Source organism: Chiloscyllium punctatum, chromosome 2, assembly GCF_047496795.1.
Source record: "Chiloscyllium punctatum isolate Juve2018m chromosome 2, sChiPun1.3, whole genome shotgun sequence".
Taxonomy (NCBI): Eukaryota; Metazoa; Chordata; class Chondrichthyes; order Orectolobiformes; family Hemiscylliidae; genus Chiloscyllium; species Chiloscyllium punctatum.
This window is the reverse complement of record NC_092740.1, coordinates 8,327,341-8,352,700: the sequence shown is the minus strand read 5'-3', so window position 1 is coordinate 8,352,700 and position 25,360 is coordinate 8,327,341. Positions and strand designations below refer to the sequence as shown.

Here is a 25,360-nt window from a genome sequence, read left to right as displayed (position 1 = left end):
AGATTCAGTTACTTTACCCTGTTCCTTCAGGATCATGGGCCATCTCAACCTGAGTACTGTTACCTGGATGAGGAAAGAGCCCTATCAACGTATTGTTACATTTACAGTCCAACCACAAAGAAATTGGATAACTGTAAATGGTGGAAATCGATATGAGCTAATTGGGAATCCAAAGGAGGGAAACGCCTCGACCAGGATAAACCAGCTGAGTGTGAGGGACAATCATACTTACCTGTGTGTGGTGGAATACATATCATTACAAGAGGATATTCAGTGTCTGATCCAGAAAGAGAGTCGGGTGCATGTCATACCCGGTAAGAGGCCATTCACACATTGTTCCATCTGTACAGGGCGTGATGAGAATGTAAAAGATTCTGTGAACTTTGTTGTGATTTGATTTTCTGATGAAAGGTCATTGAACTAAGATGTTAACCTTTTCTCTCCACAGGTGTTGTCTGGCCTGCTGAGTATTTACAGCATTTTGATTCGTTTTTCCAAACTTCCAGCATCTGCAGTATCTTGCTTTTGTGTTTTGCATTTGATTTTTAAAATGTTTAATGTATTTTGATGTGCTGATCTTTTAAGGTGCACTCTGATATCAGTATGGAAAGAATTTGACACACTCAGAACATTCAATTCAATCTCCAATCCACCTAAAGTTATACTGATATTGAGAGCATCTCCTCACGCAGGAAGTTGCAATGGTCTAATGTGTCCCTCTTGGTTACAATGAAAGTGTTAACACCTTCATCAGGAATAGTTCCTTCAATGCAAGTTTTTCACTGCACTCATTGACTGCACATGATAATAAAAGCTATTTTACTAGCAAACAAAGTCTATGCCAACCATAATGGCAAACCAAACTAGTTCCAGCTGCCTGTAATTGGCCATATCCCTCCAATTTATTCCACCAAATTTGATATCATTCAAAACTTACAAACCATGCTTTCTCTATTCTCATTCACATCATTTATATAAATGTCAAGCAAATGTGGACCCAGCATCGATCCCAGTGGAACACTACTGGTCACAGGCCTCCAATCCAAACTAGTCTCACCTGCATACAACTGGCCATATCCTTCCAAACATTTCTTCTTCATGTACTTATATAAATGGCTTTTAAATGTTGTAACTGTACCCACATCCATCAATTCCTCAGGAAAATAATTCCACACATGAGCCAATGCCTATATAAAAAACGTTTTCCCCTCATGTCTTTTTAAAATTTTTCTCCTCTCACCTGAAAGTCTTGAAATGCCCCACCCTAGGGAAAGGACACCTGCCATTTACCTTAACTATATCCCTCATAATTTTATAAACCTCTGTAACATCCTATGCTCCAGTGAAAAGAGTCCAAGAGTATTCAGACTCTCTTTATTGCTGAAACACTCCATTCCCAGCAACATCCTGGTAAATCTCTACAAAACCTTCTCCAGCTTAATAACATCCGTCCTATGACAGGGTAACCAGAACTGGACAGTACTCCTGAAGAAGCTTCACCGACATTCTGTACAACCTCAGCATAATGCCCCAACTCCTATACTCAAACATTTGAACAATGAAGACAAGTATGCTAAATACCTTCTTAACCATCCTATCTATATGTGATGCAAACTTCACAAAATTATGAACCTGAAAGCCAAGGTCTCTCTCTGTTCTACAACACTACTGAAGGCCCTACTTTTAATTGTATAAGTTTTGCCTTTGCTTGTTTTACCAAACTGCAGTACATCACATTTACCCAAATTAAATTCCACCTGCCACTCTTTAGCCCATTGATCTGATTGAGCAAGATCTCAGATAACTTTCTTCACTGTCCAATGGACCAACATTTTTGGTGTCATTCACATCTTACTGACTGTGCTTTCTATATTCTCATCTACATCATTTATATAAATTACAAATAAAAGTGGACCCAGCACTGATCCCTGTGGAACACTGTCAGTCACAGGCCTCCAGTCTGAAAAATAGCCCTCCACAATCAGTCTCTGTCTTCTGCCATTAAGCCAACTTTTTATCCAGTTGTCAAGCTCATCCTGAATCCCACATGATCTAACTTTTTTCATTTGTCTACCATGTGGAACCTTGTCAAAGGCTTTATGAAAGTCTAAGTAAACAATGTCTATGCTCTCCCCTCATCAATCTTCTTGTTTATTTCTTCAAGAAACTCAGTTAAGTTTGTGTGACATGATTTCTGTCAGACAAAACCATGCTGACTATCCCTAATTATTCTTTGCCTCTCCACATAAATCCAATATTTCAGAATCACTTCTGACAACCTACCTACCACTGACGTCAGACTCAAATATCTGTAATTCCCTGGCTTCTCCTTACATTCCTTCTTAAATAAAGGCATGACATTAGCCACTTCCCAGTCATTCAGCACCCCAACAGAATGTTTTAGGTGATACAAATAATTCTGCAAAGGAACCCGCAATTATATTTTATATTGTGCAGGAGATTCATTTGAATTCAGTTGTTTACATCTAAGGTATGATTCATTTTTATACTTGACTAGAACCTCAACATTTTTATTCATCCATTGTTATCTTATCCTACCATCCTTACTTTTAAACCTAACAGGAAAATCAAGACTCAAAACTATGAGTACCAAGTCGCATTTGGAAGCCTCCCACTTATCAAACGTCCTGTGAACACTCTACTCCACTCAAATTTTGTCTCAATCAATTAAATTTTTCCTTACTCTAATTAAAAACTTTTATTTTTAAAGAAGGCTTAGCCTTTTCCATAACTATGTTAAAACAAATAGAATTATGATCACTTTAGCCTAAGTGTCCCACTGCTATCATTTCAATTACTTGCTCTGTCTTAATACTCAAGAGAAGGTCAAGTTTTGCACTTACTGAGTTTTTCAGAAATATCTTCTCTACTTACAACAGTAATATTTTCCTCAAGCTCAACCATATTCCTCCTCCTCTTTTGCTTCTTTTTCTATACTTCTGATAGTATCTAAAACCCAGAACATTAAGCAGCGAGTCCTGTCCATTCACCAGCCAAGTCTCTGTAATAGATGTGTCATCCCAATCCCATGTTCTCATACATGCCCCGAGCTCATCAGTCTTACCTGTAAGATTCCTTGCATTGAAATAAATTTAGTTTAATTCTTCAGATTTACTTTGTTCTCTGACTTGCTCTAGTCTGTCTTTTCAAATTAATTTGGTTTTTGTTTGCAGATTCAAAACCATTCTCATCTATCTTTCTATTTATTCTGCTGCTTAGGATCCCTCCACCTGGAAAAAAAATCCCAGTAATCCAAGAATCTGATTCCCTGAACATTACACCATTTCTTTAGTCTTTTCTCCTTTATCCTTTTTTCTCTCCCTTGAGCTTAGCACTGGGAGTAAACCAAAGATTCTACTTTTGAGGATCTGTTTTTATAATCTTCTACCTAACCTCTTATATTCACTCTGTATAGCCTTAATTTTTTTCCTAACTATGCCATTCCTATCAATGTACACAATAACTTCTGTTTTTACATTCTCCCCTTTCTTGATATCGGGAAAGCAACATACTATCCTAGATTCATGTTCACTGCTGCAAAACCTCCTGTCTGTGCCCTTGACAGAACAGTCCCCTATAACAAATATTCTTTTAAATTTTATCAAACCCACCAAACATAAAATTCATTCCTAGTGCCCAAGATCTGACTGTCTTCTATATTCCTCTGGGAGACTATCGTTTCAATAGGGCCCAAAACTCAATACCTCTTTGGGAGAGATATACCACTGGAAGACTTCTGAACTACCCTTTTGCCTTTCCTGACAGTCATCCATGTGACTGATCCTGATGTGTTATGACTTCTCTAAATCTACAAGGCAGCTAACTCTGTGTCTCTTGTATGCCCTCAATGTCATTAAGCTGAAAAATAGGCAGCTTACAATAGCTTATATATAAATTAGACTAAGCATGCAAAAAATCTGAATAAAAATCAAATGTATAAACCTTCAATAAATTCACCCACTTAGCTGAACAAATGAATAATGACTCCCGCTCAAGTCACCCAGCAGATAGCTTTCAATCTTCTGGTGAAAAAGTCCCACCTGTCAGCCTCTCCAAAAACTCTGTAAACACAGCTGCTGAATGTGGAAAACATCCAGAGCCTACAGACAGAAAGCAGCCATCTCTCCCGCTCCCGCATCACCATGGAGATAAGGATGGAAAAAACTGAGAAAGCTGAAAAGAAAGATAAGCAAAGATTTAAGTTCACCTGATTACTCATTGAGTTTCAAGGACAACTGTCACAGCACAGAGAGCAGCAATGCATCATGGCAAAAAACCACAGGGACAGTGACAGAGAAAGATTTTTCTATCTTGCGGTCAGTTCTTTGATTTTCAGAATTTTATTTACCCTGCCAATATTATTTTTTTCATTCTTGGTAGAAATATAAACTGTTTATCTTTTCTCTGTCTTAATTGTGATGAGTCTGTGTTTGTTGGGGGGGGTGGGGGTCAGGGGTCACTGCAGTTATTACTGTAAATTAATTGATGGAATTATTTTAACTGAAGATTGCTGATCTGGTTCCCTACTGTTCTGAGTAGTGATCTGTCAAGCTGTTTGCGTGTTGGTGACCTCATTGGGATTCTAGTACATTTGTACAGTTACTGACAATGAGTGGAAGAGCAGGACATGGTTACTGACATACTATTCCCTGTTCAGTCATGACATTCATTGTCCTGGTTTTGTGCAACTGTGTGTCTCCCTTGGGCATTTCTGAGAGCATTTTAGGGTCAAAATCTGTTGCTGTGGGACTGGAGTCACAATTAGGCCAGACCACATAAGAATGGCATTTCCCTTCTCGAAAAAAGATCAGTCGACCAGATGGATTTTTTCCAACAATTGATAATGGTTTCATGGTTACCATTTAACTCCAAATGAAATAACTGAATTGAAATTCCAGCAGCTGCCATGGTGGGTACTGAAACTCTGCCCAGTATCCTGGATTGCTTATGAATACACATTACCACTGCCTCTCATTACAAATGCCAATCTTGTTTCAACTAAATAACAGACTCAGATCAAAGTCTCAGAGTTACAGTTCTGCACGATGATATCCTTCCCAATGCTGTGTTCACATCCCCTGCCTCTTTCTCTCCCCTGACAGAGGATTCTGATAAAGGTTGGTCAATGACAGTCGCGGATGGAGTGAGGGCTGAGGAAGGAGGAACTGCTGTCTTACCTTGCAGCTTCACCCACCCTGACACTAATCTCACACTCATCGGCTCCGTGATATGGATTAAATCTGACACAGGTGTTATCTTTAAGTGTACATATTCTGAAACAGACCATTCACAGGGTGAGCTGTGTGAGAATGTGACACAGCGAGACAGTGGGAATCGATTCAGATTCGTGGGGAACCTCAGCAAAAATGAAATCTCACTAATGATGGAGGGACTGAGCCAGGAGGATGCTGGTCCCTATCTGTGTCGTGTGGAGCTCAATATTGGCAGTTTTCAAGCACAATCTCCAACAAAGCTGGAAATTGAAGGTAAGAAAAAATGTTTGAGTGTTGTCTCTGCCCTCACAGCTCAATGAAGAGAGGCATTCAGGAACATTCAGGTTGGCTCCTTGGCTCTTTCAGTTGGTCTGAGGCAGGAGGCAGTGAGAGGGGAGAGAGCAAGAGGCAGACAGATGAGGCTGGGATTTATAGACTATTTCTGAAACCGCCCACATCCTCTCATGCACCCACTCATTTGCCATCTTTGTACAGGCTTCAGTGGTCTGTTATAGGAAGCAGACAGAACATCACCAAGGATCCATGCTTCAAGGTCCCCACTGCCTCCATGCTCCCTGTGGGCAATGTAGAATCCAGGATGCAGTTTTAAAGGATGTATCTAGAAAAAGAAAGCCAGCGGTCTGTGTGCATCGGTGTTTGAAGATGTCAGGACATATTAAGAGAGTGATTGGAAAAAAAATGGGATTCACAGGCTTCAAAAATGAGGTGTTGAGAACTGAGGCAGCTGGAGCATTGTCGAAGGCCAGTCAGCCCATTGACCCTGTTTCACCTTTCAATAGTGAGTGTGCTGATAAACGTTAAATTACACTTCACTGATTTTTCTCCACAACTGATTCCCATACTGAATAAACTTGGTCTCTCTCAATCCTGACTATACTTAAGGACACAACATTAACTGTTGTCTGTGGCACAGAAGTCCAAATATTCATTACCTTCTTGGAGACGACATTCTTCTTGTCTTAAATGTGCAACCTGTCATGGTCCAGGCCAGACCCCTTCAAAACATTTCAAGAAAATAACCCAGACCCTAACTCTGCCTATTGTGTAGGTGTAACGTGGATATTCCAGGAGGGATGCAGGTGGTTGAACCACATAGTTTTAAGCCAAATAGAATTTAATTTCAAGAGTACAGAATTTCAAGAGAGCAGAAGACTGAATAACTTAACCTATCCAAAACCCCAACAGATTATCCCAAGTTCATGATGCTGTTCCAAATACTTACAACAATCATCATAAACATCCATTGGCACAAAAGGTAAAGTCAAGCACAGCGTCTTAGAGAAAGAGAGAGACCAGCCTGGACCTGTTTCTTTGAGTCCAGCAGTTTTTTCAACACTACTGCTAAAAACTAAACCAAACCAGAGAGGCTGAGTTGGGAGAACTGGCCACGCCCCTTTCATTAAACGAGTTTTTTTTTTAAACTTGAAAGCCTTCTGTTTGAGGCAATATCTGTTAGCTACAATCAAATTGAGCCTGAAACTCTTCAAACTCAGACCTTTCAGAGTCTGTGTCTTTTACGACCTCACTGCAAAAAAGACAAGGACAGCATAACCTTGTTAAAGGAGTAGCATTGACATAAACCCATCATTCTGAGATTATACCCTCTGTTCCTAGACTCTCCTACAAGGTCAACAATCATTCTGCATCTACCCAGTCAAATATGCAAAGAATCTTTTCTGATTCAATGAAGTCACTTCTCAGTCTTCTGTATTCCAATAAGTACAGACCCAATCTTCTCAGACTCTTTCCTTCATTCTTGGCACCAAATTAGTGAAACTTCTCTGCCAGTTTAACTTTCCTTTGAAAAGGGACCAAAACTGTTCACAGTATTCCAACACTTGGCAAAACCTCCTTACTTTTACATTCCATTCCTTTTGAAACAAAGGTCAACATTCCATTTAGCTTACCTACTACCTGCTGAGCTTGTATGTTCTTGTGATTCATGAAACTCCCAAATCCCTCTGTTCTGTCACCTTCTGCAGGCTTTCTCTGTTTCAATTATATTCAGCTCCTCTTTTCTTCCATCTAAAACGCATAACCTCACATTTTCTATGTTACATTCCACATGCCAAGTGTTTCCCACTCATTTAATCTGTCTATATCTCTCTGCAGCTACTTTGTTTTATTCTCATTACTTGCCTTCTTGCCTACTTTTTTGTCATCAGCAAACATGGCTACAGTTTGTTCACTTATCTCATCCAAGTCATTAACATATGTTGGAAATAAATGTGGTTCTAGCACAGATCCTTGCGACACACCGCTAATTTCAGGTTGCTGGCCTGAAACCACCCCCTGATCCCAACACTCTGTTTTCCATTAGTTAGTCAATCCTCTATCCATTCTAATATACTATCACCAGCATTATTGAATCTAATCTTATTAGGGAGTTTAATGTTTTGCTACTTGTGAAATGTTTTCTGAAAATCCAAACGTATAACATCCACTGATTCCCCTTATGTATCCAGCTTGTAACCACCTCAAAGAATTCAAGTAAATTTGTGAGGCATAATTTCCTCATCATGAAGTTGTGCTGACTCTACTTGAGCTGAAAATGTGTTGCTGGAAAAGCGCAGCAGGTCAGGCAGCATCCAAGGAACAGGAGAATCGACATTTCAGGCATCAGCCCTTCTTCAGGCTGATGCCCGAAACGTCGATTCTCCTGTTCCTTGGATGCTGCCTGACCTGCTGCGCTTTTCCAGCAACACATTTTCAGCTCTGATCTCCAGCATCTGCAGTCCTCACTTTCTGACTCGACTTGATCATATTATCCATTTCTACATGCCCAATGATTATAACCTTAATAAAGACTCCAACATTTTCACAATAACAGGCATTAACTAACTGGTCTATGGTTACCTGTTTTATTTTTATCTCCTTTACTTTAAAAACAAAGATGTTGTATTGGCAGTGTTCCAATTCTCTAGCACCTTCCCAGAATCTAATGCTTCTGGAAGGTTGGTACCCATGCATCTATTGTCTCTATAGCCACTTCCTTTAATATCCCAGGATGCTTCGCATCAAGTCCAGGGGCCCACTTCGTACTCAACACCATTACTTTCCCTAACACTTCTTCCTCTCATGATCGTTGTATTTATTTATTTTTTTCCTGCTTGAATATTTATTAAAATTGGGACAAAATTAGTGTCTTCCACTGTGAAAACGCCTCTGTAATTTCTTTGTTCCCCATTATTATTTCCCACACTTATCTTTGAGGGCCCTATGTTCACTCTAGCTTTATTTCTTCCTTTTTATTGATTTAAAGTAAGTCTTGCTCTCCGTTTTGATATTACTTGGTAGTTTACCCGCAAAGTGTATTCTCTCCTGCTTTATTATTTTTCTATCACGTTTTGTTGGTTGTTAAAATTTTCCCAATTCTCTGGTTTACAATGAATGTTTGTTATGTTGTATGTTTTTTCTTCCAACCTGATGCTATACTAACTTCTCTCATTAATCCTGATTATCTTATCAACTTCCTAGAATGCTTCTCCTCACTGGATAACACCTTTGTGGTGAGCCATGAGCTATTTCCTTAAAATCATGTCATTGTTCCTTAGCCATTTTTACTGCTAAACTTCTGCAGCCCGCTCCATCGAGTTCTGTCCTCATTCATTTATACTTACCCTTTTATAAGCTAAGCACTGTTACTTCCAACCTAACTTTCTCCCTTTCAAACTGAACACTAAATTCTAACATATTATGGTCACTGTTTTCAGGGTATCTTTCACTCTGGCATCATTGACTAAACCTGAATCATGATCCATCACCAAATCCAAAATAGCCTCATTACTTGATGGATCCACAACATATTGAACTCAGAAACTGTCTTGAATATGTTCTATGAATTCTTCTTTATGGCTCCCTCTGCTAATCTGATTATCCCAATGTGCATGATTAATGTACTACCTTTGTTACATGCTCTTACTATTTCCTGACTTACTTCGTTTCCCACCGTATTGCTCCTGTTATGGAGCTTTTGATTGCTCCTATCAGCATCTTCTTGCCATTTTTGTTTCTTATCTCCATTCATATGATGTGCTGACCTGACCTGCTGTGTTTTTCCAGCACCACACTCTCAACATATTGTGTGCTGATCCATAGAATCAAACAGAAGAGGAGAGGCCCTTTAGCTGCTGGGTCCCAACAAAGAAAAAAATCCCTAAATCTACACGTACCCCATTTTCCAGCATTCGGGCCGTGCCTTCAATGTTATGAAGTTGCAGCTGGTGATCCAAGTACTTTTTAAATGTTGTCAGATTTTCCACCTCTACAACCCTCCTAGGCAGTGCATTCCAAATTTCAACCACCTTCTCTGTGAAAAAAGGGTTCTCCTCAAATCCCTTCTGATCCCACTGGCTTTCATGTTAAACTTATGCACCGTCATCTTGATGTTTCAGTTAAGGGGCTGCACAACTGTAAACATTAGTTGCAAACTAATGTAAACATGTATTGCTTCAGTTATGCCTCAACTCGAGTATTGTGTCCAGGTCTGTCACCACACATTAGGAAGAACCTGAAAGTTCTTGAGAGAGTGCAGAGATTTACCAGATTTATAACCAGATTTACAGATGGCCTGGGAGAGTTTCAGGTGGGGGTCAGAGACTGGTTTTAGTTACAAGGTTTGAGAAGCAAGCATTGTTCTCCTTGGAGCTAAGGAAATTGATGGGTGTTTTGACTGAAGTGTAAGAAGATAATAGCAGTGAAAGAGAAAATAGAGAAGCAAAAGGTCTATTCATAAGCATTTGGGACTAGGGTGCAGATCTTAGATTTTGGGCCAGAGGTGCAGAGGGAATGTGAGAGAGAAATGTTTACACAGTGAGTGCTGATGACTGACAGTCACCAACATCAAGGGAAGTACATGTGGAAGCAGTCATTGATTTCTAAAGAAAACCAGGCAGACACTTGAAGGGAATAAACTGGCAGGGCCTGGTGGAATTGAGTGATTTTTCTATGTGGAGCTAGCAAGGACCTGGTGGGCAGAATTACCTCCTTTTTTTGTCAATTGGCATTAGTTGAGGACAAGATAGGCCAAATACCTCCCAATCCCTCATTGGGTAAACACATTGTGAAACATAAGGTCTCCTTGGCTGAAAATAAGTGAAAAGCCACCTCCCTGATTCCTGTTGGTTGAGAATTTCAGAGTGTTGTTACCTGCCCATCCTGATTGGTTCAGAGTCAGATAGGGTCAACTTGTTGCTGAAGATTGAGAAGTGACTTTATTGAAACTTGCAAGATCTTTAAGGGGTCTTGAGGGAGTAGATCCTGAGAGGATGTGGGTGGAATCTGAAACTCATTTCACATTAGGATGGAGATAGGGAGAGATTCCCTCTTTCAGAGGATGATTAATTTATACAGGTGGTACAGCATGGGGCTAATGCCTCTCCCCCACCACGTGATGAGGTAGTGGGTTTTGCAGGAAATCTTAATCTTGAATAGAATTCAATCAAACTGTGTTCATGGCACAGGTCATGGTTTGGAGTTAGGAAAAGGTTACGTTCAGGTTAATATCAGAAATGTTCACCTTCACACAGACATGTGTTCAATCATTGTTATAGGATTTCTGGACAGAGTGAAGGCACACAGGTGGAGTATAAGGCTGGGGAACAATAATCCACATATTTTGTGAAGGTGGGAGGGATGTTGTGTACTGGACAAATGAATTTAGGGTGGGCTCAGTGCATTTTCCAATCTGTAAGAATTTCAAGAATAGGAGACTCAAAATGAGGGGATTGAGAATGAGAGATTTTCATCAGGGTGAGTCTTTTAGGAGTCTATAAAAGCCTGGTTCAGACCTGCAAGAAACATGTGTGGGATATTTAATTACTTATTTCATTGTGAAGTTGAAAGAATTGTAAGAAACTTAAACTAGAAATTCTGCACACTGACTTCATCCATCCTGATGTTTTTCCTTTCCTCAGCTGCTCATGGAAATGTCTCAGTGGTGACTGGAACAGAGGGAGATTCAGTTATTTTACCCTGTATCTTCAGGAGCTGGGACTCCCACACCCTGACCACTGTTACCTGGATGAGGAAGGAGCCCTATCAACACATTGTTACATTTACAGCCCAATCACAGGGAAATTGGACAACTGGACACGGTGGAAATCGGTACGAGCTCATCGGGAACCCAGAGGAGGGAAACGCATCGACCAGGATAAACCAGCTGAGTGTGAGAGACAATCACACTTACCTGTGTCATGTAGAATACAGGTCAAGACTCAACTCTCAGTATCTGATCCAGAAAGACACTCGGCTGCAGGTACATGGTAAGAAATTCTTCTACATTGGAGGCAATGGCTAGTGATATTATCGTTGGACTGTTAATCCAAAGACCCAGATAATGTTCTGGGGACCAGGGTTAAAATCCTACCTTGGCGGATGGTGAAATTTGAAATCAATAAAATTCTCAAAGTAAGAATCGAAAGATGACTATGTGACCACTACATATTGTTGTAAGAGCCCATGTGATTCACTAATGTCCTTTAGGGAAGGAAACTGCCCTTCTCGCCTGGTCCAGCCTACATGTGACTCAAGACCCATTGCAATGTGGCTGACTCTTAACTAGTAGGGATGGGCAATAATTGCTGGCCCAGCCAATGACACCCTGACCTTGTAACTGAATGAAGATTAAAAAGTCATTAGTCTAGAGAGGGTGTACAGTGAGAGTGTAACACATTTGGTTTTCTGGGGAAAGGTCATTAAACTATTGGTCGGGCAAATCAGGACAAGACTTATACACTTAATGGGAAGGTCCTGGGAAGTGTTTATGAACAAAGAGACATTGGAGTGCAGGTTCTTAGTTCCTTGAAAGTGGAGTCGCAGATAGATAAAGTAGTGATACACTTGCCTTTATTGGTCAGACCCCTGAGTTTTATAGTTGGGAGGTCATGTTGTGGCTATACAGGACATTGGTTAGGCCACTTTTGGAATACTGCATTCAATTCTGGTCTTCCTGCTGTAAGAAAGATATTAAACTTGGAAGAGTTCGAAAAAGATTTACAGGATTTTGCCAGGGTTGGAGGGTTTGAGCTACAGGGAGAGGCTGAATGGGCTGGGGTTACTTTCCCTGGAGCATCATAGGCTGAGGGGAAACCTCATAGAAGTTTATAAAATCATGAGGGTCATGGATAGGGTGAATAATCAAGGTCTTTTTCCCCAGTGTAAGGGAGTTTGAAGTGAGATGGGAAAGATTTAAAAGGGATGTAAGGGACAACTTTTTATTGCAGAGGGTAGTGCATACATAGAAATAGCTGCCAGAGGAAGTGATGGAGACTGGTACAATTACAACATTTAAAAGGCATCTGGATGGATACATGAAGTTTACTGATGACACCAAAATTGGAGGTGTAGTGGACAGCGAAGAAGGTTACTCAGATTACAACGGGATCTTGACCAGATGGGCCAATGGGCTGAGAAGTGGCAGATGGAGTTTATTTTAGATAAATGTGAGGTGCTGCATTTTGGGAAAGAAAATCTTAGCAGACTTATACACTTAATGATAAGGTCTGAGGAAGTGTTACTGAACAAAGAGACCTTGGAGTACAGGTTCATAGCTCCTTGAAAGTGGAGTCGCAGGTAGGTAGGATAGTGAAGAAGGCGTTTGGTAAGCTTCCCTTTATTGGTCAGATTATTGAGTACAGGAGTTGGGAGGTCATATTATGGCTGTACAGGACATTGGTTAGGCCCCTGTTGGAATATTGCATACAATTCTGGTCTATTTCCTATTGGAAAAATGTTGTGAAACTTGAAAGGGTTCGTAAAAGATTTACAAGGATGTTGCCAGGGTTGGAGGATCTGAGCTACAGGGAAAGGTTGAATCGGCCAGGGCAGTTTTGCCTGGAGTGTTCGGAGGTTAACAGGTGACCTTACAGAGGTTTATAAAATCATGAGGGGCATGGATAGGATAAATTGACAAAGTCTTTTCCCTGGGGTGGGGGAGTCCAGAACTAGAGGGCATAAGTTTAGGGTGAGAGGGGAAAGATGTAAATGAGATCTAAGGAGCAACGTTTTCACTCAGAGGGTGGTACATGTATGGAATAAGCTGCCAGAGAATGTGGTGGAATCTGGTACAATTGCAACATTTAAGAGGAATCTGGATGGGTATATGAATAGGAAGGGTTTGGAGATATATTGGCCGGGTGCTGACAGGTGGGACTAGATTGAGTTGGGATATCTTGTCAGCATGGATGAGTTGGACTGAAGGGTCTGTTTCTGTGCTGTACACCTCATGACTCTATGACTAGGAAGGGTTTAGAGGGGTATGGCCCAAATGCTGGCAAATGGGATGAAATTAATGTAGGATATCTGGATGGCATGGACAGGTTAGACTGAAAGGTTCTGTTTCTGTGCTTTACATCTCTATGACTATATGACACTCTAATTAAAATGTTAATCCTGTTTCTCTCCACAGATATTGTCTGGCCTGCTGAGTGTTTGCAGTATTTTGATGTTTATTTCAAATTTTCAGAATCTGCAGTATTTTTGTTTTGTATTTTAAATTTGACTTTTAAAATATTTAATATAATTTGACGTGCTGATCCTTTAAGGTGCATTCTGATGTCAGAACATTCAGCTCAATTTCCAAACAACCCCAAATTATACTGACATTGAGTCCATCTTCTCAAGCAGGAAGGTGCAACAGTCTAATGTGTCCCTCTTGGTGACAATTAAATTATACACACCTTCATCAGGAATAGTTCCATCAGTGCAAATACATTCCCCCAGTGTCCATTTGATGTGAGGCATCACAGCCATGTGGAACCTATCCTAGCTTTACATTCACACATTGTGTATAAAGGGAAGTGGTGGTATACTGCTTCTGTCACTGGGCGACTAAACCACAAACCCAAGTTGGGGCCATGGGTTCAAATCCCCCCACAGCAAAATTTAAAATTTTAAACATCTGGAACTTAAATGAAAAGCTAATTTAATGGGTGCATTTGACCATTGCTGATATTTGGAAAAACATCTCTGATTCAGTTCTGCCCTTTAGGGAATCAAATCTCCATCCTCACATGGCCTGCCCTAAATGAAGGGCACAAGACAGGGTGGATGGTACATCAGTGTTCAATAACCGAGTTTATTGTGTCAGGTCAGGGCAATGGGTGGGAGCTCTCTAGGTTGGGTTCGAGCCTGGGCAAGGAACAGCACCTGGTCCATGATTTCTGTCCCTTGCCCTGCCTACAAATGACTCCACACCTAAAGCAAGCTGATGGACTATTAATTGCATTCTGCAATGGCCAAACAAACAACTCAGTGATACTCAAGCTGCAAAACATCAAAGGTAAAAAATGAAACTGGACAGACCATCTGATACTGACCGATACACCAGAAATAGCATCAGGAAAAGTCACCCTGTTGTCCCTGTCTCAGGCTCATTACAGTGCTCCAGCGAGGCTCAGCGCAAGCTGGAACAACAGCATCTCATCTTCTGCTTGGGGACCCTGCAGCCTTCAGGACTCAATATCGAGTTCAGTAATTTTAGAACCTCAACACCCCTTTCTATGTCCTTACCCCAATTCCACACCCCAGGCGCGATAATGCCATGGGCTGTTTTATCTAGTTTTAGTTCCCATTATCAGATTGTCTTTCTCCCTGGCAAACCATTATCCATTCCCTTGTCTGCCTAACTGTCTTTCTCACCTTCTGGGCTCTGTCTCCTCCTATCCTCTCATTCATTTCCCCCCATGCCCTGTCAACAGCACCTTTTCTTAGCAACTGTTAGTTCTATGGAAGGGTCACTGGACTCAAAACCTTAATTCTACTTTCTGTCCACAGATGCTGAGTTTCTCCAGCAATTTCTGTTTTTGTTTGCTTCATAACAACATCTGGGGTGCAGGAACACCAAGGAGGGGACACTATTGCCAATTCTTCACTTGCTCAATCTGGGGGGAGCTGGAGTTAAATGCAGCCTTTACCATTTGCCCAGTTAGGGCCAGATGAGTCAGCACAAGATCTAGGAATGATTTAAAATATCCATCTAACATGATATTCTGTGTCACAGAATTAAGCAGCCACCTCCTTCAGGAATTGCTCTGATCTGTAATTCACTGCCTAAAAGGACAGTGGAAACAGATTCATTGGGGGATCTTTCAGAAGACAAATTGGGAAGTATTTGGAAAGGAGCAAGTTCGAGGATTATAGGGAAGGACTGGGAAGAGGGACTAACTGCATTGCTCCATCAGAGAATGTCCAGTTTGTACATGTATTCTCATGCTCTGTAACCCTGCTATAGATTTCACTGCGCTGAGATATTACATTGAGATATTACTGACCAATGTCATTCTTGCTGTATTACAGTGAAGAAGACTGAGCCCACCACTGTAAATCCGCTGATGATTTCATTGCTCATCCTCCTCCTCCTCCTCATCGTCATTGTCATCATCTTCATCACCTTCAGGAAGAAAGGAGGTGGGTTCTGTAGAGCATGAGGTAAAATAAGACAATATGGTTCTGCAACAAATGATGACCCTACATTAATTTTCCCTCACCAACTCTGTCCTCTTCAATACATTCTCTGAAAACGTTGGCTTTTGTTTTAGTCATGGTGGAAGATGGGTATAGGTGGCCTGTTTGATAGTATCAGCCACTCTCTGGTATCTATCTCCTGTTTGAGCTTTCTCATGAATGATTGAACACTGAGGCTGTTTCACAAGCAAGGTCATTCAAACCCATTCTATTGAGCTCTGGATCAATCCCCATTCTACTCCCTATTACTGTCGAAACTCAATGCACCAACATATCTTTTCATTCAATCCCATTTGACAAAATCCCAACAGACCACACCTTTTCCATTCATTCCCACTCAGCACAGAATCTCAGTTAAACAGAAAGGAAGCTGCAAATCAAAACAATTCCCCTATGTGTTTTTAGTGTTAAAATAAATTTGGAGAGTTTGCTGCATGAAGGCAGATAGTCTGAGTAACAGAGCTATATCTTGGGGTGGATGGTAACATGGGCTCCTCTTTGGGCCTATGCAGTGGGTGCAATGTTCAGGCACTGATCTGTTTTGGGGCTGCACTCCTGATCTATCTTTGCACTGGCTGATCAAATTGAACATCCAGGACATCTCAGCCATGTTGTAGACCTCAGACTCCTGAGTTCTATGATGTCACCTTGCGAAGTTCAAATTGTTATCTTTATCTTTATGGCCTCTCCCTCCCCATCTCGGTCAGTTGCAATTTGGCTTCAGACTGAGAGGTTTAAGTACAGCAGCAGGAATGTTTTTCAGCAATTGTATAGGGCCTTGGTAAGGCCACATCTGGATTATTGTGTGAGGTTTTGGTATCCTTATTTAAGGAAGGATTTTATGGTGAGGGGGGGAGTTCAATGCAGGTTTCTCAAAAGGATTCCTGGGGTTGCAGGATTGATATATGACATGAGATTGGATCGGTTAGGATAATATTCACTGGGATTTAGAAGAATGAGGGTGGGGACCACATATGAAATTTTAATAAGACTAGACACGGTAAGTGCAGGACAGATTTTCCCAATAACTGGGGAATCATGAACCAAAGGTCACTGTCTAAGAATATGGGGTAGGCCATTCAGGATTGAGATGAGGAGAAATTCCTTCACCCAGAGTGTGGTGAACCTATGGAATTCTCTGCCACAGAAAGCAAATGAGTCCAAAATATTGAGTATTTTTAAGGAGTTAGATATAGTTCTTCAGGCTAAATTAATCAAATGGTATGAAGAGAAAGCAGGAACAAAGTCATGAAATGGATGATCAATCATGATCATATTGAATATTAAAGCATACACAGGGGGCTGAATGGCCTACTCCTGTTCCTATTTTCTACGTTATCAATGGCCTTCTGGACTCATAAGCACGGTGTATCCTGATGTTGTCTTTTCTCTGCAGCATCTTTTATTGCAACGATGTAACCTGCTATAATATGTTCAATATTAGCTTCTAACATTTTCACTCTGTAGGATAAGCAGACTGTCCTGTCATTTCCTGCTCTCTGCTTCCTCCTCTTTTTGAATAAAGGAGTTGCATTCATAATTTTTGAATGGAATGGTCCTTCCCTGGACCTAGAGAATTCTAGCAAATTGTCTTTTTCCTGGTTTTGCTACCAAAGTGGATAACCTCATACTTGCACATTATACTTCAACAGCAATGAATTTGCACTGAGCTTGTCCAAATTGTACTGAAGTATCTCTGTATCCTCTTCACAGTTCACCCTCCCAACCAGCTTGCAGTATTTATTATTATTTGTTCTAAGTTTGTTTTTTTTTGTTTTTAAAGTCAGTAGCATGTTGATTTTCTGCATGTCTAAGATTAATAACTGGCTTGTGAGTACTGTTGTAGTTTTGGTGATTTCTTCTAAGAACAGAATTGAGGCCTAACTTTAGAATTGATGGATTTTTGTTTATCTTAGATTGTCTTATGGCCCCGCACGATAAATAAAGGCCCAACAAGGTTTTTTTTTAAATTTCTGGAACATTTTTTTGAAAGCTTCAAGGATATCCCCATAGTTTGGAGGAAGTTTTATTTTTAGCTTTGCTCTGTTTGAGTAGTCCTGTGAAATCCTTTGATGAATATGGCAGTATATTTACTTTCATTCCTGAGAAGGGAAGGGTATACTGAACTATTTTACTTTAAAGTGAAGAGTTAGTGTTAGTAACAGACTCCAAATGTTAGGACAAAACCCTGAAGAAGTTACTTAAAACTGAGTGCATTTAAACTCAGCTGTATCTAGTTCCAGGAAGAACTATGTGCATTTTCAACTGACAAGTTTAAATTGCAATGGCTTAAATCTACCAAAGTGATATAAACAAGTAATGTGGTGAGCATGTTGCACGAGTAGTATTTTTGGGTACTATGCAATTTGTGTTTTTGATCACTGTACCAGTGAAAATGTTTGGGTACAATGAAAAACTTTTATTGTTTTATAATTTACAAACAGTGTTTTGGCACTATTTGGATCATGCTTTCTTCTTTAATATTTTTTAATTTTTGTCAGATGTAGGTAGTTTGGTTTATTCTATTGCATCTTCATTTTTTTTCTGAATAAACTTCTGGTTTACATTAAAGAAATATGTGTACTATTGTGTACTTATCTTTCACAGAAAGAAAATTTCATTATAAGCTAACAGATATCTAAATATTATCTAGCAAGCCAGGTTGTGTGTCTGGGTGTGACTTGTCCAGTAATAACTGGGATTACAACAATATTCTCTCTTACCTTGCCTCTGCTCTTTGAGGCAACACACCTTCCTACATCTGATCCTTTGTTCCCACTGATCATCTTAAAACATTCTAACCTGACTTGGTCAATTACAGATCTTGGACTGGGATATGTCAGACACACTTGAATAAAGGGTGTAAGTGTCACAAAACATTCTGAGTTCTGTGCAAACTGTGCATTTTGTGTAGGTTGTTGAGAAGTCATGGTTTTGCTTGAAACACTTCCAAATGTGGAGACAAAGCAGCAAATTTGTTCATAACACAACAAACATTTAACAATCACTTTTGTCTCTTTAGGGTTTTCACAGCAAATCGAGCTGATCACATTTTCAAGGAGGTAGGATAATTAATGAATGATGCAAGATTGATGGCAGAAATGTTCTGTTTCAGGGTTGAATTGAACACTCTTGCTCACAGACAGAATGCAGCCCATTGCTGATGAGCTGCTAATATGCTTTGTCCTTTTAAGAAGCTGCTCAAAAACTCCGAGTGGGAGAGTGATCTCAACAGACTGAGGTAAATGACAGGTTCATCGTTTTGATCAGAATCTGTCAATTTCCAGCTGTTTGCAAATCTCCACCTCCAGATTCACCTGTGATTACCCTTTTCCCAAATTAACCTGCAATTCACCCTCATGTAAAATTAAAATGTTGCTCATTTTCATCACAGCAGATACTTTGAGTTTTAATGAATGTTTTACGGAGGAAAAGAATGAAATGTTGTCACTTGCAGTTTTTGTGAAATTTACTATTTTCTCCAAGCAGCTGTATTTCCACAGGATGGGGACGCAATTTCCTAATCATTCTTCTTTTTCCAAGATTTCCAAGCCCTGTAACACCTCCAAAGTTACAGCGGATGAGAAGCCCCTGCAGGAATTTTCCTCTCATCTCCAATACTCTCCCTCCCTGTCCCATGACTAGCTGAACAAAGCTGACCGAGAGTTGCCTGGAATCATTTGTTTGTCACTGATTCCTGACAGTTTCTGAAGCCCTCCCTGTGTTACAGCTGCTGACTAAACCATGGATTCCATGGGTGCCAGTCACATTCTGGTACCAAATTAAGACTGTTTCCGGTGATGGATTATTAAAGGGTGAGATGGAAGATTTGTGTCTAAGTCTGAACATCATTTTTATTCACAGAGGGACATGGGCATCTCTAGCTGGGCCAGCATTTATTGCCCATCCCTAGTTGCCCTTGAGAAGGTGATGGTCAGTTGCCCTCTTGAACTGCTGCAGTCCACGTGCTGTTGGTAGTGCCACAGTGCCCTTGGGGAGGGAATTCCAGAACTTTGACCCAATGAACATTTCACTACCACCTTCTCAAGGGTAACTAGGACCAGTCAGTGACCCCCATGATCTGAATTATCAAAAAACACATGATGCTTTTTGCTGCGTCCTGGGTTTTTACCATTTGCTTCCTTGGTATATTCATGATCCTTGTGTGTTTTTCAGAAATGATCCAGGTTCGTCCAGCATTCCTGAGACTGCTCAGGTCCAACAGCCATCTGATCCAGGTACTAGTTGTACTCTAACTGACCGATCAATGTCCATTTTAGACACTGTAACAGAGAGAATGTGAAGCATAAATACAATGGGAATCCTGGACAGACATGTAGCGGCAGAGTGTCACCCTCATTATCCAGGTTGTATACTGACTGCAAGGGTTGACTCCCTTGATTGACAAACTTTCTAACTTACTGACCATTCAATGTAACTGAGTGAAAAGCAATGTGTTTCCTGTTGAGACCGTCTCTACTTTTCTTTGAGTTTCCTCATTGTTCCTCAGTTATGGAAGTGAGTTAAAGTTGAGAATTGAATATTCACTTTGAACATCAGCTTGTTTCACAAAAGAGGAGAGAACAAATGGGAAGGGTGGTGAAGAGCAGAGCAATAATAATTGGGGACTCGATAGTTCGGGGCACAGATAGGCGGTTTTGTGGGAACGAGAGAGACTCACGTTTGGTATGTTGCCTCCCAGGTGCAAGGGTACATGATGTCTCTGATCGTGTTTTCTGGGTCCTTAAGGGGAAGGGAGAGCAGCCTGAAGTCGTGGTCCATATTGGCACCAATGACATAGGTAGGAGGAGTGCTGAGGATGTTAGACAGGCTTTTAGGGAGCTAGGTTGGAAGCTCAGAGTTAGAACAAACAGAGTTGTTGTCTCTGGTTTGTTACCCGTGCCACGTGATAGAGAGTCGAGGAATAGGGAGAGAGAACAGTTAAATGCGTGGCTACAGGGATGGTGCAGGAGGGAGGGATTTCGGTACTTGGATAACTGGGGTTCTTTCTGGGGAAGGTGGGACCTCTATAAACAGGATGGTCTGCACCTGAACCTGAGGGGCACCAGTATCCTTGGGGGGAGGTTTGCTAGTGCTCTTGGGGGGGGTTTAAACTAACTCTGCAGGGGCATGGGAACCCAGACTGTAGCTTTAGGGTGCAGGACCTGGAGTGTAGGGAGGTTAGGAATATGGCATCAATCTTAAAGGAGGGTGCCTGTAAACAGAAGAGTGGCTTGAAGTGTGTATACTTTAATGCCAGAAGTATACGAAATAAGGTAGGTGAACTCTCAGCGTGGGTTGGTACCTGGGACTTCGATGTTGTGGCTATTACGGAGACGTGGCTAGATCAGGGACAGGATTGGCTGTTGCAGGTTCCAGGGTTTAAATGTTTTAGTAGGGTCAGAGGTGGGGGTAAAAGAGGGGGGTGTGTGGCTTTGCTTGTCAAAGATAGTATTACAGCGGTGGAAAGGAAGATGGACGAAGATTTGCCATCTGAGGTAGTTTGGATTGAGGTTAGGAATAGGAGAGGTGAGGTCACCCTGTTAGGAGTCTTTTACAGGCCTCCTAATAGTCCTCGAATCGTTGAAGAAAGGATTGCGAAGATGATTCAGGAGAAGAGTGACAGTAATAGGGTGATTGTTATGGGAGACTTTAACTTTCCTGATATTGATTGGGAAAGCTATAGCTCAAGTTCTTTAGATGGGTCAGTGTTTGTGCAATGTGTGCAGGAGAGTTTCCTGACACAATATGTAGATAAGCCAACAAGAGGTGAGGCCATACTGGATTTGGTTCTGGGTAACGAACCAGGCCAGGTATTAGAACTAGAGGTAGGTGAGCACTTTGGGGACAGTGACCACAATTCGGTGATTTTTACTCTAGTGATGGAGAGGGATAAGTGTGTACTACAGGGCAAGAGTTATAGCTGGGGGCAGGGAAATTATGATGCGGTGAGGCATGACTTAGGATGTGTAGATTGGAAAAGTAGATTCCAAGGCAAGAGCGTAATTGATATGTGGAACTTGTTCAAGGAGCAACTATTGAGTGTCCTTGATAAGTACGTACCTATCAGGCAGGGAGGAAAGGGTCGTGTGAGGGAGCTGTGGTTTAATAAGGAGTTGGAATCCCTTGTTAAATGGAAGAGGGCGGCCTTTGTAAAGATGAGGCGTGAAGGTTCAATAGGGGCAATTGAGAGTTATAAGGTAGCCCGGAAGGACCTGAAGAGAGAGCTAAGAGCAGCAAGGAGGGGACATGAAAGGTCCTTAGTTGGTAGGATTAGGGAAAACCCTAAGGCTTTCTATAGGTATGTTAGGAATAAAAGAATGACTAGGGAAGGAATAGGTCCAATCAAGGATAGTAATGGGAAGTTGCGTGTGGAGGCTGAAGAGATTGGGGAGGCACTGAATGAATACTTTTCGTCAGTATTCACTCAGGAACAGGACATTGTTGTCGATATGAATACTGAGGCACGAATAAGTAGAATGGATGGCTTTGAGATATGTAGAGAAGAGGTGTTGGAAATTCTGGCAAGGGTGAAAATAGATAAGTCCCCTGGGCCTGATGGCATTTATCCTAGGATTCTCTGGGAAGCAAGGGAGGAGATTGCAGAGCCATTGGCCTTGATTTTTGTGTCCTCTTTGTCTACAGGAGTAGTGCCAGAGGACTGGAGGCTAGCAAACGTGGTTCCCTTGTTCAAGAAGGGGAGTAGGGATAATCCTAGTAACTATAGGCCAGTGAGTCTCACTTCTGTTGTGGGCAAAGTCTTAGAGAGAATTGTAAGGGATAGGATTTATGCACATCTGGATAAGAATGATGTGATCAAGGATAGTCAGCATGGTTTTGTGAAGGGCAGGTCGTGCCTCACAAACCTTATTGAATTCTTTGAGAAGGTGACTAAGGAGGTAGATGAGGGGAAAGCAGTAGATGTGGTATATATGGATTTTAGTAAGGCGTTTGATAAGGTTCCCCCATGGTAGGCTACTGCAGAAAATACAGAGATATGGCATTGAGGGTGAGTTGGAGGTTTGGATTAGGAATTGGCTGGCTGGAAGAAGACAGAGGGTAGTAGTTGATGGCAAAGGTTCATCTTGGAGTGCCGTCACTAGCGGTGTTCCGCAAGGATCTGTTTTGGGACCATTGCTGTTTGTCATTTTTATAAATGACCTGGAGGAAGGGTTAGAAGGTTGGGTGAGCAAGTTTGCAGATGATACGAAAGTCAGAGGAGTTGTAGACAGTGAGGAAGGATATGGCAGGTTACAGCGGGATATAGAGAAGCTGCAGAGCTGGGCAGAAAGGTGGAAAATGGAGTTCAATGTAGCTAAGTGTGAGGTGATTCACTTTGGTAAGAGTAATAAAAAGATGGATTACTGGGCTAATGGTAGACTACTTGGTAGTGTAGAAGAGCAGAGGGATCTTGGTGTCCATGTACACAGATCTCTGAAAGTTGCCACCCAGGTAAATAGTGCAGTGAAGAAGGCATATGGCGTACTGGCTTTTATTGGTAGAGGAATTGAGTTCCGGAGTCCTGAGGTCATGCTGCAGTTATATAAGACTCTGGTGTGGCCACATCTGGAATATTGTGTGCAGTTTTGGTCGCCATACTATAGGAAGGATGTGGAGGCACTGGAACGGGTGCAGAGGAAGTTTACCAGGATGTTGCCTGGTATGGTAGGAAGATCCTATGAGGAAAGGCTGAGGCACTTGGGGTTGTTTTCATTGGAGAAAAGAAGGTTTAGGGGTGACTTGATAGAGGTGTACAAGATGATTAGGGGGTTAGATAGGGTTGACAGTGAGAACCTTTTTCCACGTATGGAGTCAGCTATTACAAGGGGGCATAGCTTTAAATTAACGGGGGGTAGATATAGGACTGATGTTAGGGGTAGGTTCTTCACTCAGCGAGTCGTAAGCTCATGGAATGCCCTGCCAGTAGCAGTAGTGGACTCTCCCTCTTTATGGGTATTTAAGCGGGCATTGGATAGGTATATGGAGGATAGTGGGTTAGTGTAGGTTAGGTGGGCTTTGATCGGCGCAACATCGAGGGCCGAAGGGCCTGTACTGCGCTGTATTCTTCTATGTTCTATGTTCTATTAAATGTTTGCTGTTGGAATCTGGCCTGGAAGGATAGTGCATATCAATTTGTTATCATCAACTAATGAGTATGGTCATCTACTAAGGAAATCCTGTGTCACTGGGTCATGGGTTCTGAGAGTTGTTGTGTGGCTGATAAGCCTGATCCGAGAGCCGCTTCTCCAATTGTACATTTGACAGGTATTTCCAGGAGGTCCTTGACCTTGATCCCATTGACATTCCTTTCTCCAATTCATTCTCCATACTTCCCTTACTGATGGGTGTTCTCAAAAATTCATAGAGGAGTTTTCTCCAAGTCAGTTTCTTTTGAATGAGAGGTTCCTATGCATTGACATCTATTTCTTCAGGGAAATTTTCCTGGAGACTTTGAGCTGCTTCCCTTGTCCTTTGATCCTTGATAAGTACCATCAGCACTGAGGCAGGACACTCTGCATCAGCCAGGAGGAGAGGCATCAGCTTCCTTGGAGCAGCTAATTGCTGGTTAATTACTGCTCGAAGGACACTGTAGATGAACTGAGTTGTTGCTAAGCTTAGGTACTGGCCACTGTTTGGGTGTTGGCTTGGTTAATCAAGTCAGAATCGGTGCTGGCCATATGTTGAGAATAGAAGTGAAAAACATAACCAAGTGGCCCTGATTGGAATCGTTGCACGGTTGGGATGGGAGTGTGAGTTAATGGTTTGCAGGATGAGGGAATTTTGTTCTGGAAACTTCCCAACTAAGGCTTTTTTTTGGTTTTTCTTTCCCTAGGTATTCTCCAGTCATCAACTTGTTGAAAGACCTGTGAAAATAGTCCCAGTCTGGGAGACTAAAGAAAAGTCTCTGGAAATCTGCAGAAGCTGCTTGCATTGACCAGTGACTGTTGAATTCAAGAAAGATATGCAGTCCTATGTGCCTGTAATATAACCAGTCATCCAAAGGTTTCATGGAAGCATTGATTGTTAAAATGGTTATTGAGCTACAAAATTGCAATTCTTTTATGTTTTAATTTTTCCCTTACATTTGTGCGGGAGTCTGTATGACTATGTATGTGATGTCTGATTGCATGTTTATTATCAAAGCAGCTTGGGCTACACGGTGCATATTAATTACATTACGTTATAGCTTATCTGTGCTGTGGTAGGTTACATTCACAATATTAAATTGTTAATTTCAGTTAAAAATTTGGTGTCCACAATCTGTTTTTTTAATGTCTCATCACAACAATACAGCAAGTCTGAGGATCGATGAATGTTTGCTTTTCATTGTGTTGTGAATCCAGAGCTCGATGGGGTGGTTTGGTGTGTTATATCTGTGTCATACCATTCCAAAAAGGAAGCTGATCAGGTTCTTTAGATTGCTAAGAGAGCAATGGAGTTGAAAATCTTATCCTCAGTTACTGACTCTGGATGGATCCTTGTACAATAACCATTTCCAATTTCCTAAATCACCTGGCTGAATGACTGGTTACACTCCTTGTTGTATTGAGCTGTTTGCAGCCAGTCTGTATGCTGCTTCTACATGGATCAAGGAAAAGTGTCCAGGTGGGTGTCACAAATCTCAAATGACTCCCAGTAGC

At 41.3% G+C, this 25,360-nt stretch overlaps 1 protein-coding gene across 1 annotated transcript; it reads left to right on the top strand.

The window, feature by feature from the left end:
- LOC140492616 (uncharacterized) lies at nucleotides 1-24,635 on the top strand. The gene is made up of 7 exons (XM_072591633.1): nucleotides 1-314; nucleotides 5,124-5,507; nucleotides 11,171-11,518; nucleotides 15,552-15,662; nucleotides 18,742-18,781; nucleotides 19,896-19,957; nucleotides 24,553-24,635. Exons 1-7 carry the CDS (start codon nucleotides 35-37, stop codon nucleotides 24,576-24,578), a joined length of 1,251 nt encoding a protein of 416 aa, XP_072447734.1. The 5' UTR covers nucleotides 1-34; the 3' UTR covers nucleotides 24,579-24,635.
- The last annotated feature ends 725 nt before the right edge of the window (nucleotides 24,636-25,360 follow it).